The 15960-nt window shown below is 45.5% G+C and overlaps 1 protein-coding gene across 1 annotated transcript in view; it reads left to right on the top strand.

The window, feature by feature from the left end:
* The window catches only part of SLC30A5 (solute carrier family 30 member 5), a 39378-nt gene that overhangs the window by 3580 nt on the left and 19838 nt on the right, over positions 1–15960 (top strand). The window contains exons 4-8 of the mRNA XM_044292224.1: positions 1157–1242; positions 3317–3404; positions 6205–6292; positions 13633–13709; positions 15598–15768. Of these exons, the coding sequence (XP_044148159.1) occupies positions 1157–1242; positions 3317–3404; positions 6205–6292; positions 13633–13709; positions 15598–15768 (510 nt within the window). The remainder of the gene's footprint in view (positions 1–1156; positions 1243–3316; positions 3405–6204; positions 6293–13632; positions 13710–15597; positions 15769–15960) is intronic.

The following is a 15960-nucleotide window of genomic DNA, read 5'->3' as shown; positions in this document are numbered from 1 at the left end:
TGCGGATCTGCATATGTGGTCCGCAGTATGGAAACGGAACCCATATGTTCGTGTGCATGAGGCCAAGGGTAGACCGTGAATTCAGTTTAACATTTTCAAGCAAAGACCATTGGGAATGGTCCCATTCCCAGAGTCTCGCTGTTGAAATCTCACCCTGTGCCCTGATTGACATTGACAGCATTTCTTTTGTCACAGATCCTCACTGAAATCTCACGTATGCGCTGTTCATTTATGTCCTGCGCAGTATATTTGTGAGGCTGCTGGCTAGAGAAGTAAGCGTACTGCTCATGCACAAGACCAATAATGACAAGCACATGCGCAGATTTCAATAAGGACTGCTGTGACGTGGGGGTTGTACTGAGATCCTGTATGTATGGGTAATGGAAGCAGTGCTACAAGAAACGTGTAGCCCCGGCACTAACTTCCAGCGACTGCGCTACACCCAAAGAGCTAATCAGCGGGATTTCGTACCCCTGCCGATCCTGAGGCTGTAGATGTGTAGCAGACGGCTCTTGTAACTGAAGCTCTGCTTCCAATCACTCCAGTGGGAACAGTAACCAGGTCTGTCCACTACACAATGGACGGAGCTGGCTGGTGCTGGAGCAGAACATCCAATCTTTAGAGGTGTCGGACCCCCGCCAATCAGTGTTAAAATCAGAGAAAACTCCTTTAAGGGAGGATGTGAAGGATCTTGTCTTGCTGCTATTAACGCTTCCACATGAGTCGTGCTTACATTTTATAGGGTCATAGTTGCACATGAGATTTAGTATAAGGCCGAATGCACACGGCCGTGTTCAGCGGCCGAGAGCGGTCCGTGGTATGCCGGGCTGGATTCCTGTTTAGAGCAGGAGCGCACGGCGTCATTGGTTGTTATGTCGCCGTGCGCTTCCTGCTGCTGCCGCCGCAGTACAGTAACACACTGGTATAGATCATACCAGTGTACTACTGTACTGCGGCGGCAGCAGGAAGCGCACGGCGACATAACAACCAATGACGCCGTGCGCTCCTGCTCTGAACAGGAATCCAGCTTGGCATACCACGGACCGCTCTCGGCCGCGGAACACGGCCATGTGCATTCGGCCTAAGTGGCTGTAGAAGGATTAAACTAGGATTTGTGCTTGAATGTATTAACCCGTGTTTTCTGTGCCTTTTTTAGTGGATCAGTATTGTGAAACATGCTTTCGTTGGCTGTATTCTCTCACTCCTGTGGTTCTTCGGCCTTACACTTTGTGGGCCTTTAAGGTAATTGCATTTTTATACACAAATTTTTATGTTTTTGTTGCTGTGGTGTCTGCAGTCTCGATGGAACAAGACAAAGCTGATCACTGATGACCTCCTGGGACTCTCAGCAATCAGCTGCTCTCCTTTACCTATACATTTCCCCTGCAGCAAAATGTATTATTACATGTTAAGTCTCATTCACACGTCCGTGCTCAGATCCATGAGCAGTTGGTCAGTGATGCATCCGTGAAGGATCGGTGTGTGGTCCGTGTGTCTGTTTTTTTGCTGTCCGTGTTGCATCTGTGTTTCACGGACACTGCACGGCTAAAAAATAATTTTTAAAGCATCTCTTGTTAATGATCCGTGTTGCCTCTGTGGTTTTCACAGACCCATAGACTATAATGGACGTGATGGATCAGTGAACACGGACAAAATAGAGCATGCTTCCATGCTAAAAACACTGACCCACGGACCGTGCTAAAAAACTGATGTCTTAATACACAAATTAAAATGAATGGGGACGTGTGCTGTCTGTGGAGAACAGCACACGTCCATGAAACACTGACGTGTGAATGAGGCTAAACCCGTCTAATACTTGTTTCACACTAGTGCTAAAATGATCCAGCAGACTGTTCTGGTAGAGAAATAACCTGCCGGAGTTTATCGCATTCGGGATAGTTGGAAACTGCCAGAGTACTGCCAAACAGTGATGGTCAGTTCGCAGTGTTCACCAGCGAACACATGCGGGCTGCCATTAACTCACCCATCCGGCGATGCACAGGTAAGCCCTTACCTGTGTCTGTGCCGGGAGCCGGTCTGAAATCGAATGAGAACAGCCCGATGAAGGCCCCCGGCGGCTGTTCTCAAGACTGCCTGCTCTCGGTGACCGCATTTGATTTCAGACAGGCACAGGTAAGGGCTTACCTGTGCATCGACTGACGGGTGAGTCAAGATACCAGCCTGCATGTGTTCGCTGGCGAACACTGCAAACTGACCATTACTGCTGCCAAACCCCTTTGACTGTAGTGGGACCTGGCAGGGACTCTGCCTGTTTCCAGCCTTAGTGCTGGGATTAGCCCGGACAAATACCGGAGGCTGTTGCACTGCGGCTCTCCAGCTGTTGTAAAACTACAAATCCTATCATGCCCTGCTGTAAGCTGATAGCTGTAGGCAGACTGGTCATACTGGGAGTTGTAGTTTTACAACAGCTGGAGAGCCACAGTTTGCCCATCCCCGCTCTAGTGGAACAGCTTGCTGTCACATTTTAGCACTAGTGTGAAACTAGCCTGAATGAGTGGGTGACCATGTAATAACACAGGGCCGGTCTGAATCTATTACAGCAGGGAGACTTTTTATTCAAGACCCTATAGAGTGGTATTCTCAACAGGGGACGCCCATATGCATATTACGACCTAGTATCATTGTAATGTTTCATAAAAACAAGGGCCCAAATATGAGTGAATGAGACCTTATTACTGCTAAATTTGACACGCATAGGAAGAGGAGTATTTTGGATAGATTTGCATGTAAAAATATGTCGCTTTACTGATGCCGTTAAGGCTACTTTCACACTAGCGTTCGATCGGATCCGTTCTGAACGGATCCGATCATATTAATGCAGATGGAGGCTCCGTTCAGTACGGATCCGTCTGCATTAATAACTTAGAAAAAATTCTAAGTGTGAAAGTAGCCTGAGCGGATCCGTTCAGACTTTCAATGTAAAGTCAATGGGGGACGGATCCGCTTGAAGATTGAGCCATATGGTGACATCTTCAAGCGGATCCGTTCCCATTGACTTACATTGTAAGTCTGAACGGATCCGCTCGCCTCCGCACGGCCAGGCGGACACCCGAACGCTGCAAGCAGCGTTCAGCTGTCCGCCTGTCCGTGCGGAGGCGAGCGGAGCGGAGGCTGAACGCCGCCAGACTGATTCAGTCTGAGCGGATCCGCATCCATTCAGACTGCATCAGGGCTGGACGGAGGCGTTCGGGTCCGCTCATGAGCTCCTTCAAACGGAGCTCACGAACGGACCTATGAACGCTAGTGTGAAAGTAGCCTAATATCTTTATTATACCCCTGTCCTGCTGTTTTCTAGGACTTTGCTGCTGTTTGAACATAGTGATATTGTAGTTGTAACATTGCTTACCGTGCTGTTCACTGGTTCCAGCGGAGTACCGTCCAAGGTATTTTATAAGGCTTTATTTTTATTTTTTACTCCTGTTCCCATCATTTTTTGACTTTAAAGTCTCCTTAGAAAATGTAGTTGAGATGAGGGACTGGCTCTTATTAAGGAGACCAGCTACATGTGGAGACTTGGAGAGGTATTCTGGTTAAATAACATAATAGACAGCATAGGGGATAACTATTAGATCGGTGGGGATCCTACCGCTGGGACCCCCATCAATCATGAGCAGCCGTTCGGCATGTGTGTGGCCGCTCCATTCATTTTTAAGGGAGTTCTGGAGATAGCCAAGTACAGTGCACAGGTATCTCCGGAATTCCCCTAAAAATGAAGGGAGCAGCCGCACGCATGCCTGACCGGCTGCTCCATTCATTGCAAGGGGGCCCCGTTTTCATGATCCTTGGGGGTCCTAGCGGTAGGACCCTAACCGATCTAATAGTTGTCCCATATCTTGTGGTTAGGGGATAACTTAAGTTAACTGGAATACCCCTTTAATAGTAGTGCTCTATGGGAAAATGATATACAAGGTTTGGCCGAATGCACACGGCCGTTTTTCACGGCCGTGAGCGGTCCGTGGAACTGCGGCCTGGATTCCTGCTGAGAGCAGGAGCGCACGGCGTCATTGGTTGCTATGACGCCGTGCGCTCCCTGCTGCCGCCACAGTACAGTAATACACTGGTATAGATCATACCAGTGTATTACTGTATTGTGGCAGCAGCAGGGAGCGCACGGTGTCATAGCAACCAATGACGCCGTGCGCTCCTGCTCTCAGCAGGAATCCAGGCCGCGGTTCCACGGACCGCTCACGGCCGTGAAAAACGGCTGTGTGCATTCGGCCTTTCTCTCAGAGAAATAGAACTGCCTTGCTATTGCATCCTATTGGCACCATGAAGCAGCTGTCGGCGGATGGATCTATGGTGTGGATATTTTCCCTGGTCATGTTCCTAGGCTTCTTGAAAAGTCAGACATTGACTAAGGGCTCATGCACATGAATGTATATTTTTTCTGTGTTCGTTTGTTTGTTTTTTGCGGCCAGTATGCGGAACCATTCGCTTCAATGGGGCCGCAAATAAAAAACTGAAACTATTCCATGTCCACATGGCGGTTCCGCAAAAAAATAGAACAGGTCATATTATTGTCTACAATAGAGACAAGGCTAGGTCTGTTTTATTAGGGGCCCGCCGTTCCGCAAAATGTGGAATGCACGGGGCTGGTATCCATGTTTTGTGGGCGGCAAAACATCCAACGGTCGTGTGCATGAGCCCATAGTTAAGTCACTTCTAATAGGTGGCAGTAGCGAGATGGTTTTCTTCATCTGGGAGATTTATCTTTGCATAGATAAGTGTGCTCCCAGCGATTACTGTAATAATACAGAAGGGAATTGGATGGTAAGGGTATGTGCACATAGTGCAGATTTTCAAATGTACATGCTGCAGATCCACACGCCAATTTAGCCCCATTCACGATCCCCCACGTTGGGCACCTGCTGTGGTTTCTTATGTATTGTGTTCTCTGATTCTTAGAAACATGGAGAATCTATGTCTGATAGAACAGGATATCTCCGGTGGGACCTGCGCCTATCCCAAGAAAAGGGTATCCCCAAGCCCTGTCCTGCTTGGTGAAGCAGGGCGGAGAATGACCGGTGAGGTGGCTGCAGATGTCCGCCGTTCTCTCGATTTAATATCTATGGGAGACAAAGAAACAGCCGAGCACACTTGTTTGGGTTTTTTCATAACTCCTACTGAAGTGAAAGCGAGAACTGTGCCCATGAACAGCCCCCTTCCCATTTATTCTCCGTCTGGATCTGGCGGCTGATGTCTGCATTGCCAGACAGGACAGTGGTCAGATGAAGGTCCCACCAGTAGGACATTTATGGCATATCCTGTTGATATAAAGGCCTAAGGTAAAATACTGAATTTTCATAAGGAAGAGAAAGTAGGAGATAGCTATTGATGTTGTTCCCTAACCAATAAGATTTCAAAGATCTTCAACATCAAGATGAGGGATTTTAGATGACGCAAAGAAAATCATCAAAAAGCTTAAAGACTTAAAGGACTTATCTGAGAGTGGGAAGTAATTTCCTTTGGTCCGGGCACTGTATAAAATTATATTCCAGCGCTGTCCTCAGCAGTCACATACCGTTCCTGACCCTTCAGCGCTGAGGCCATTGGCAGTGGTGACAGGATGTCTCACTTCCGGTCCAGTGGGGACCTATAGCGGCCTTGCCCAGTGCAAATTACTTTTCAGTCTCTGACAATCCCTTAAAAACTTCTGGAAAATATGTCAGTAGAGATTCTGCATTAATTCTTAAAGGGAATCTGTCACCAATATTCAATATGTTCAATATCGGGCAGAAAATCTAATCTAGAAATTTGTGCAAAAAATGTATTTTATGAGTTTGACCTTAACTAGATCTCCTTGGAGAAAATGTCCACTTGTCACTTTTCAAATTGAATAATTGACTAGAAAAGGTGAAAGTTTGCCGCCCGTCACGCAGTATTTTTCTGCAGTTTATGGGGAAAAATGTAGCTTCATCTAATCTGTAAGCGTGGCCCATTGACTACTAGTCCACTGAAACTTTACTAATCTCGGCACGTATACAGTCACATCATTTTTGTGATTTGATATATACTCGCCGTTTACATTCCATAGTTTTGGCGCTGCATGTACTGAGATTCCACGTTGTGTCTTTTCAATTTAAAGGGTAAGAATATTTTAAAGATGCCATCGCAAATATCTGCACTGATCAGTGGTTTGCATCGTCCGCTGTGCTTGCTGACTTCTGTCTCTTCTCTCCGCAGACTCGAGGTGCTGCATTTTTCATCATTGCTGTTATATGTTTACTACTCTTCGATAATGATGATCTGATGGCCAAAATTGCTGAGCACCGTATCCTTTGATGCCTCTAGAGTTTCTGAGGGAGCTCTTCTGTATCTATGGTACCCCAGTAGAACATGTGTCAGTCATACATTAACAACAGATGATTATTCTTGTCATGAATGGCAGTCAGCAGCTGCTTTATGATGACCATTCTCACCATGCTAATGGCGCAGGCACTGCCACTGTGCCTGTATCATCAGAGCTTTGAATAGAAGTCCCAAGAGTTAGCTAAGTGTATATTGTGTATTTTTCAGCATTTTTCCCAAAAATTGTTTGATAGATGGTAATTTGTAAATATCAACAAAAAAAATGACACCTAAAGAAAGACCGGCTTATCCCAAAATAAAACAATAAATGTTTTTGGGTTGCTTAGTCATAAACGTTCATCCCTTGACTAGGGTTGCACCGGGTATAGAATTTTCGATACCCAATCGATACTTTTTTTACCCAGATCGATATGATATCGGGATTTGCGATTTCCGATACTAGGCTGCTGTACTGCACAGCCTAGTATCTGTTAGAGAGCATGGCACGCTCCGGGTTAATAGATGCAGATCGCCATGCCCTGTCATTGAGGCCAGGTGCCGGCTATGTGATACAGTGGGCACTCGTAGCCTACATTTGTATTTAGGGGGTATATTATATTCATTGGTGGTGCAGTGCCCCCCCAGTATTATATCCATTGGTAGCAGCGGGCACAGGGTCCCCTCCTCCTCAGTATTTTCATTAGTGGCAGTGGCAGCTTCCGATCCGAGCCCCAGCAGTAAAATCGCGGGGCTCCGATCAGTTACCATGGCAGCCAGGATGCCATTAAAGCCTTCCATAACTGCCATGGTAAGCTCCCTGCTGCTGTCTGCGCAAAGCACAGGGCAGCAGGGACAGTGTGAAATCCTATTCAACCTAATAGATCAAGGGTTATAGCCCCCTAAGGTGGCTAAAAAAAAAAATATTACGTATCGCCACGTCTGAAAAAGTCTGAAATATTAAAACCTATATCCTATGTGGTAGACGATGTAACAGAAAAAAATAAACATAATTTGCCATTTTTATTTTTTTCACCTTGTACTACCCCGGTACTCCCATAATGCATGGGGGACACGTCATTGGCTGCAGTGGTCACATGACCGTGTCAAACCGTATGTTGACATGATGAGACCTGAAACCTGCGGTGCCCAAGGAGGAGCAGCAGTGTAGCCACAACTCAGTAGCTGGGATCAGGTAAGTATGATTCACCCTGGGGAGAGTCTGCAGAAAAGGTCCCTTGGGTGAACAACTCCTTTAACCACTTCAGCCCCGCTAGGTGAAACCCCCTTCATGACCAGAGCACTTTTTACACTTCGGCACTACACTACTTTCACCGTTTATCGCTCGGTCATGCAACTTACCATACAAATGAATTTTACCTCCTTTTCTTCTCACTAATAGAGCTTTCATTTGGTGGTATTTCATTGCTGCTGACATTTTTACTTTTTTTGTTATTAATCAAAATGTAACGATTTTTTTGCAAAAAAATGACATTTTTCACTTTCAGCTGAAAATTTTTGCAAAAAAAACGACATCCATATATAAATTTCTCGCCAAATTTATTGTTCTACATGTCTTTGATAAAAAAAAAATGGTTTGGGTAAAAGTTATAGCATTTACAAACTATGGTACAAAAATGTGAATTTCCGCTTTTTGAAGCAGCTCTGACTTTCTGAGCACCTGTCATGATTCCTGAGGTTCTACAATGCCCAAACAGTAGAAAACCCCCACAAATGACCCCATTTCGGAAAGTAGACACCCTAAGGTATTCGCTGATGGGCATAGTGAGTTCATAGAACTTTTTATTTTTTGTCACAAGTTAGCGGAAAATGATGATGATTTTATTTTTTTTATTTTTTCTTACAAAGTCTCATATTCCACTAACTTGCGACAAAAAATAAAAAATTCTAGGAACTCACCATGCCCCTCACAGAATACCTTGGGGTGTCTTCTTTCCAAAATGGGGTCACTTGTGGGGTAGTTATACTGCCCTGGCAATTTAGGGGCCCAAATGTGTGAGAAGAACTTTGCAATCAAAATGTGTAAAAAATGACCGGTGAAATCCAAAAGGTGCACTTTGGAATATGTGCCCCTTTGCCCACCTTGGCTGCAAAAAAGTGTGACACATCTGGTATCGCCGTACTCAGGAGAAGTTGGGGAATGTGTTTTGGGGTGTCATTTTACATATACCCATGCTGGGTGAGAAAAATATCTTGGTCAAATGCCAACTTTGTATAAAAAAATGGGAAAAGTTGTCTTTTGCCAAGATATTTCTCTCATCCAGCATGGGTATATGTAAAATGACACCCCAAAACACATTCCCCAACTTCTCCTGAGTACGGCGATACCAGATGTGTCACACTTTTTTGCTGCCAAGGTGGGCAAAGGGGCACATATTCCAAAGTGCACCTTTCAGATTTTGCAGGCCATTTTTTACACATTTTGATTGCAAGGTACTTCTCACACATTTGGGCCCCTAAATTGCCAGGGCAGTATAACTACCCCACAAGTGACCCCATTTTGGAAAGAAGACACCCCAAGGTATTCCGTGAGGGGCATGGCGAGTTCCTAGAATTTTTTATTTTTTGTCGCAAGTTAGTGGAATATGAGACTTTGTAAGGAAAAAAGAAAAAAAAAGAAAAATCATCATTTTCCGCTAACTTGTGACAAAAAATAAAAAATTCTAGGAACTCGCCGTGCCCCTCACGGAATTCCTTGGGGTGTCTTCTTTCCAAAATGGGGTCACTTGTGGCGTAGTTATACTGCCCTGGCAATTTAGGGGCCCAAATGTGTAAGAAGTACCTTGCAATCAAAATGTGTAAAAAATGGCCTGCGAAATCCGAAAGGTGCCCCTTTGCCCACCTTGGCTGCAAAAAAGTGTCACACATGTGGTATCGCCGTACTCAGGAGAAGTTGGGTAATGTGTTTTGGGGGGTCATTTTACATATACCCATGCTGGGTGAGAGAAATATCTTGGCAAAAGACAACTTTTCCAATTTTTTTATACAAAGTTGGCATTTGACCAAGATATTTTTCTCACCCAGCATGGGTATATGTAAAATGACACTCCAAAACACATTCCCCAACTTCTCCTGAGTATGGCGATACCACATGTGTGACACTTTTTTGCAGCCTAGATGCGCAAAGGGGCCCAAATTCCTTTTAGGAGGGCATTTTTAGACATTTGGATCCCAGACTTCTTCTCACACTTTCGGGCCCCTAAAAAGCCAGGGCAGTATAAATACCCCACATGTGACCCCACTTTAGAAAGAAGACACCCCAAGGTATTCAATGAGGGGCATGGCGAGTTCCTATAATTTTTTTTTTTTTGCATAAGTTAGCGGATATTGATTTTTTTTTGTTTTTTTCTCACAAAGTCTCACTTTCCGCTAACTTAGGACAAAAATTTCAATCTTTCATGGACTCAATATGCCCCTCACGGAATACCTTGGGGTGTCTTCTTTCCGAAATGGGGTCACATGTGGGGTATTTATACTGCCCTGGCTTTTTAGGGGCCCTAAAGCGTGAGAAGAAGTCTGGAATATAAATGTCTAAAAATGTTTACGCATTTGGATTCCGTGAGGGGTATGGTGCGTCCATGTGAGATTTTATTTTTTGACACAAGTTAGTAGAATATGAGACTTAGTAAGAAAAAACAAAAACAAAAACAAACAAAAAATTTCCGCTAACTTGTGCCAAAAAAAATGTCTGAATGGAGCCTTACCAGGGGGGGGTGATCAATGACAGGGGGGTGATCAATGACAGGGGGGTGATCACCCATATAGACTCCCTGATCACCCCCCTGTCATTGATCACCCCCCTGTAAGGCTCCATTCAGACATCCGCATGATTTTTTACGGATCCATGGATACATGGATCGGATCCACAAAACGCATGCGGACGTCTGAATGGAGCCTTACAGGGGGGTTATCAATGACAGGGGGTGATCAGGGTAATCAGGGTGATCACCCCCCCTGTAAGGCTCCATTCAGACATCCGCATGATTTTTTACGGATCCATGGATACATGGATCGGATCCACAAAACGCATGCGGACGTCTGAATGGAGCCTTACAGGGGGGTTATCAATGACAGGGGGTGATCAGGGTAATCACCCCCCTGTCACTGATCACCCCCCCTGTAAGGCTCCATTCAGACATCCGCATGATTTTTTACGGATCCATGGATACATGGATCGGATCCACAGAACGCATGCGGACGTCTGAATGGAGCCTTACAGGGGGGTTATCAATGACAGGGGGTGATCAGGGTAATCAGGGTGATCACCCCCCTGTCACTGATCACCCCCCCTGTAAGGCTCCATTCAGACATCCGCATGATTTTTTACGGATCCATGGATACATGGATCGGATCCACAAAACGCATGCGGACGTCTGAATGGAGCCTTACAGGGGGGTTATCAATGACAGGGGGTGATCAGGGTAATCACCCCCCTGTCACTGATCACCCCCCCTGTAAGGCTCCATTCAGACATCCGCATGATTTTTTACGGATCCATGGATACATGGATCGGATCCACAGAACGCATGCGGACGTCTGAATGGAGCCTTACAGGGGGGTTATCAATGACAGGGGGTGATCAGGGTAATCAGGGTGATCACCCCCTGTCACTGATCACCCCCCCTGTAAGGCTCCATTCAGACATCCGCATGATTTTTTACGGATCCATGGATACATGTATCGGATCCACAGAACGCATGCGGACGTCTGAATGGAGCCTTACAGGGGGGTTATCAATGACAGGGGTGATCAGGGTAATCAGGGTGATCACCCCCCTGTCACTGATCACCCCCCCTGTAAGGCTCCATTCAGACATCCGCATGATTTTTTACGGATCCATGGATACATGGATCGGATCCACAAAACGCATGCGGACGTCTGAATGGAGCCTTACAGGGGGGTTATCAATGACAGGGGGGTGATCAGGGAGTGTATATGGGTGATCACCCGCCTGTCATTGATCACCCCCCTGTAAGGCTCCATTCAGACGTCCGTATGCGTTTTGCGGATCCGATCCATGTATCCGTGGATCCGTAAAAATCATACGGACGTCTGAACGGAGCCTGACAGGGGGGTGATCAATGACAGGGCGGTGATCAATGACAGGGGGGTGATCAGGGAGTTTATATGGGGTGATCAGGGGTTTATAAGGGGTTAATAAGTGACGGGGGGGGGGGGGGTGTAGTGTAGTGTGGTGTTTGGTGCTACTGTACTGACCTACCTGAGTCCTCTGGTGGTCGATCCTAACAAAAGGGACCACCAGAGGACCAGGTAGGAGGTATATTAGACGCTGTTATGAAAACAGCGTCTAATATACCTGTTAGGGGTTAAAAAATTCGGATCTCCAGCCTGCCAGCGAGCGATCGCCGCTGGCAGGCTGGAGATCCACTCGCTTACCTTCCGTTCCTGTGAGCGCGCGCGCCTTCACAGGAAATCTCGGCTCTCGCGGGAGGACGCGTATATGCGTCCACCCAGAAGAGCAGGACCGCCGGCAGGACGCAATCCTGCGTACGGCGGTCCTGAGGTGGTTAAAGAGGTCAAAGAGAGAGACCTCTGGCTGTCTGTGATCCATGATTTTTAAATATGGCAACATATGTAGATGCCAAATAGGCCATGTCTTTTATTTTTCTCTGACAGGCAAAAATGTATTGTAATACAGAGGTATTCCAACGCATTGCATGTTGTCAGTAAAATTCCTCTAAAGGGACAAAGTTTTAAAAACGTAAAAACAAAAAAATGGGCGAAGTTATTTTTTTTTTGTTTTACATTATTTAAAAGATGAATAAGTTATGGATAAATATAGTTATGGATGTTGGAACACAGTGAGGTAAAAACATAATATTCATTGTGTCCCCAGCAATCATGCATCCTTAAAGGGGTTATCCCATGATTAATGTAAAAAAAATAATGAAAACAGACAGACTATAGTACTGACAATATCTTTCTAATAAAGCCAGAACCAGCCCTGTATCTCACATGGATCCAGAGATCTCCCCATTCACTGCTTCAATTGCTCTGCTAGATTTTCTTCAGGCTGACAGCTAAGGCTACTTTCACGCTGCCGTTTCTGGGTCCGCCTGTGAGACCCATTTCAAGGCTCTCACAAGCGGCCCCAAACGGATCAGTTCAGCCCCAATGCATTCTGAATGGATAAGGATCCGTTCAGAATGCATCAGTTTGGCTCCGTTCCGCCTCCATTCTGCTCTGGAGGCGGACACCAAAACGCCTGGCGGTGCAGAGCCAAACGGATCCGTCCTGACTTACCATGTAAGTCAATGGGGACGGATCTGTTTACATTGACACAATATTGTTGCAATTGTAAACTGATCCGTCCCCCATTGACTTTCAATGTAAGTCAGGACGGATCCGTTTGACTTACACTTAGACTTTTATTTTTACTTAGTTATGCAGACGGATCCGTACTGAACGAATACCAGCGTTTGCATTTATAGGTGCGGATTCATCTGTGCAGATACCAGAGGGATCCGCACCTAACGCAGGTGTGAAAGTAGCCTAAGGGTTGTGTCCTTTTTGCTGAAGCTCACTCCCTGTAACTGTCCCAGCTTCTATAAGAAGATCCCCCTGCTGGCAGTTGAAGGATGGAATGGAGCATGTGTGACCTGCTCATTTAGCTTTGTGGGTGTTCGTGCACATTAAGATACAGATTGAACATCGGAGGTCACCATTGTAATGAAGAATAAAGAACATCTTTCATCTGGGGCATTTTTGTAGCCAAAAGTAAAGTACAAAAGTTCTTTATGCTGAATTAGATTAAACACTTATTATAGTTCTGTTCTAATATTACTGATAAGAATGTGGCTTAAGTGTTTTTGACGTCTTTAGTTTAGAGAGAAGGTTTATTAGATGACCGGCACAAAGTGAAAGTACCAGTCACACAGCTAGAAAAAACTGTTAACCCTTGGTGACAGAACGGCTCAATATTTTTAATAAAGACCAATTGAAAAAAATGATTTTTAGCCCAAAATGAGTAAAATGCAATCATAAACAAAAATGACCTCCGAAGGTGTACATATCCTTTAATTTAAGGCCTTAATCAAAGGTGCTACTTTGTAGGAAATATCTCTTTTGTGGATAAAACCTTCCCAATAATTGTTTCAACTGGGGAAAATGGATCCGATCACTCATCGGCTTGGGATGATTGTTTGTGTGGTTGTAAGCAGAAAGGTAACCCGTACCATCAGCAATCTGTGTGATCGGCTGTGGCTTCCTATAGTCAGAGCATGCTCAGTGAATAATGACTACTTTCTTGTGCCGGTCATTTCCTCCTTAACACTTGTTGATTAGCTGAAGGACATCATGACAGTGCGCTTACACACTTCCTGTACATGGCATTCTCCCTCCTAGGAGTTGCTGACCACAAGGTAAGGGGAATCTCATCATTGCTTCACCTTTCTATGTATGTTCAGTCAGAGAATTTAAAGTTCTCTGGGTTCAAGAATAAACATAGCATTGTCTATTAGATCCTCCTGCCTTTTCAGCGCCGGCGCGCGCTGCTGGTGTCTGTTTACTGTGCTGCGGCTCTAAGATGACTGCTAATATGTGGCAGAATTAAAGCCATCTTAAAGGGACCTTTTATATATAAATTTCAGATGTTTTGGTATATGTGTCTGAGAAAGCTGGGTGACTACCAATATGGCTGCCATAGCAGCTACCATGGGGTTGTCGCACAGCTTTCCCATAATGATGAATCCATTCAAGGTTATGGCGTTGTGTTGTAGTTCCCCACACAGTGGATAGACCAGACTGCCATGTTGAAGGAACTGCAGAGCTTAAAGGGGTTGTCTCATCAAAGACAATGGGAGCACATCGCTAGGAGCTCTGCTAGCTGGTGGCTGGAGGACTCCGATCCAGCCACCACCAAGCGCGCTCCCCATAGAAGTGAATAGGAGCGCACCGCTCATGACCTTGGCCACCGCTCCCATTTACTTCTATTGGCCCGATGGAAAAAGCCAAGCCAGCGCTTGGCTATTTTCGGCAGCCCCATAGAAAATGAATAGAGGGTGGCTGCGCATGCTCAGTGCGTCCTCCAACACTTTTGGGGCTCAGTGGTGAGACCCACACCTATAACACAAGGGGGGCATATCCTATCGATATTCCCCCATTGTCTGTGATGAGACAACCCATTTAACTAGCGGTTTAAACGGTCTTGTCATCTCTCCTGGAGTGTGTGTTTTAACTAAAATAACAATTCTTGGGCTTCTATTCTTTGAACTCTCCATTGTGCTGTTTCCTCTGTTATTCCTCCTAGCATTGTACGACTAGGTGTTAACATTGCCCTTGCCAAACAGGTTTGTCCCTGCACAGTTGGCATTGATTGGACAGTGTCAGACATCGTGAGGACACCCCAACTGGTAACACACAATTTATTCATACATTTTCAGGAGGAGTAACAAAGGAATCGGCTCACTGCAGTTTATAAGAATGATGCTGCCGCTGCACTACAGTAATAAACTCGTATAGATCATACTAGTGTATTACTGTAGTGCAGCGGCGGCATGAAGCGCACGGTGTCATAGCAACCATGGACGCCGTGCGCTCCTGCTCTCAGCAGGAATCCACGGCCGTGTGCATTCGGCCTTACTTCTGCAAATGGCATTTATCATGTAGAGAAAGTTAATACAAGACACTAATGTATTGTGATTGTCCATATTGCTTCCTTTGCTGGTTGATTCATTTTTTCTGTCACATTATACATTGCTCGTTTCCAGGGGTTATGACCACTGCTGCAGCAGATATGAGGTGGCCCAGACAGAAGCTGCTACGCATGTATATCTATGCACGCTCTCACCAGAGAGGTCGACATTATTTCTACAGTGTATAAGCACGACCACCACTACAGGATTGCCGGGTGGTCGTAACCCCTGGAAAAGAGCAGTGTATAATGTAACTGAAAAATGATTCCAGCCAGCAAAGGAGACAATATGGACAATCACAATACATTAATAAGGGCCTTGCACTAACTTTCTCAGCATGATAAATGCCATTTGCTGAAGAGAGACAACCCCTTTAAGTGGAGGGTGGTTCCAGCATTCGGCATAAACGTACAGATTTTTTCAGGCTTTTAGGTTATCGTCTGTCTTGGGTAAGATGTAGTCCCTACATAATGCATAATAGACTGTATCTCCTGCCTGTTCTGCATTTCTCCATGTCCATCGTACACTTCATGTCTCGACCTGCGGATTTTCTTTGTGACATTTTGCTGCACCCCGAGGAATGTATTAATTGCCTCTGTTTTCTTGTTGATTTCAGGGAGGAGTGCTGTTGCTTGTGTTGGCTTTATGTTTCAGTGTTGGCTTCCATACGGCTTCCAGAAAGCTCTCTTTAGATATTGGTGGAGCCAAGCGTCTGCAAGCATTGTCTCACCTTGTGTCTGTCATATTACTGTGCCCATGGGTCATCGTCCTCACTGCAACTACCGAGGTAATTTGCCGCGTCCATCTGTAGACACCTCAGGTCGTGTGTTATCCAGATTACGGCTGGTTTCTATATGTTACATTACAGTAAACTGAAGAGAGGAAACTTTTCTATTTGCATATGTTAAAGGGGAACATCCCACAAAAAGTATTTATCACCTATCCATAGGTGATATATTTCAGATTACTGGGTGTCCAA

Source organism: Bufo gargarizans, chromosome 1 (assembly GCF_014858855.1).
Source record: "Bufo gargarizans isolate SCDJY-AF-19 chromosome 1, ASM1485885v1, whole genome shotgun sequence".
In the NCBI taxonomy this organism is placed as follows: Eukaryota; Metazoa; Chordata; class Amphibia; order Anura; family Bufonidae; genus Bufo; species Bufo gargarizans.
This window is presented reverse-complemented; position numbering and strand designations above follow the sequence as displayed.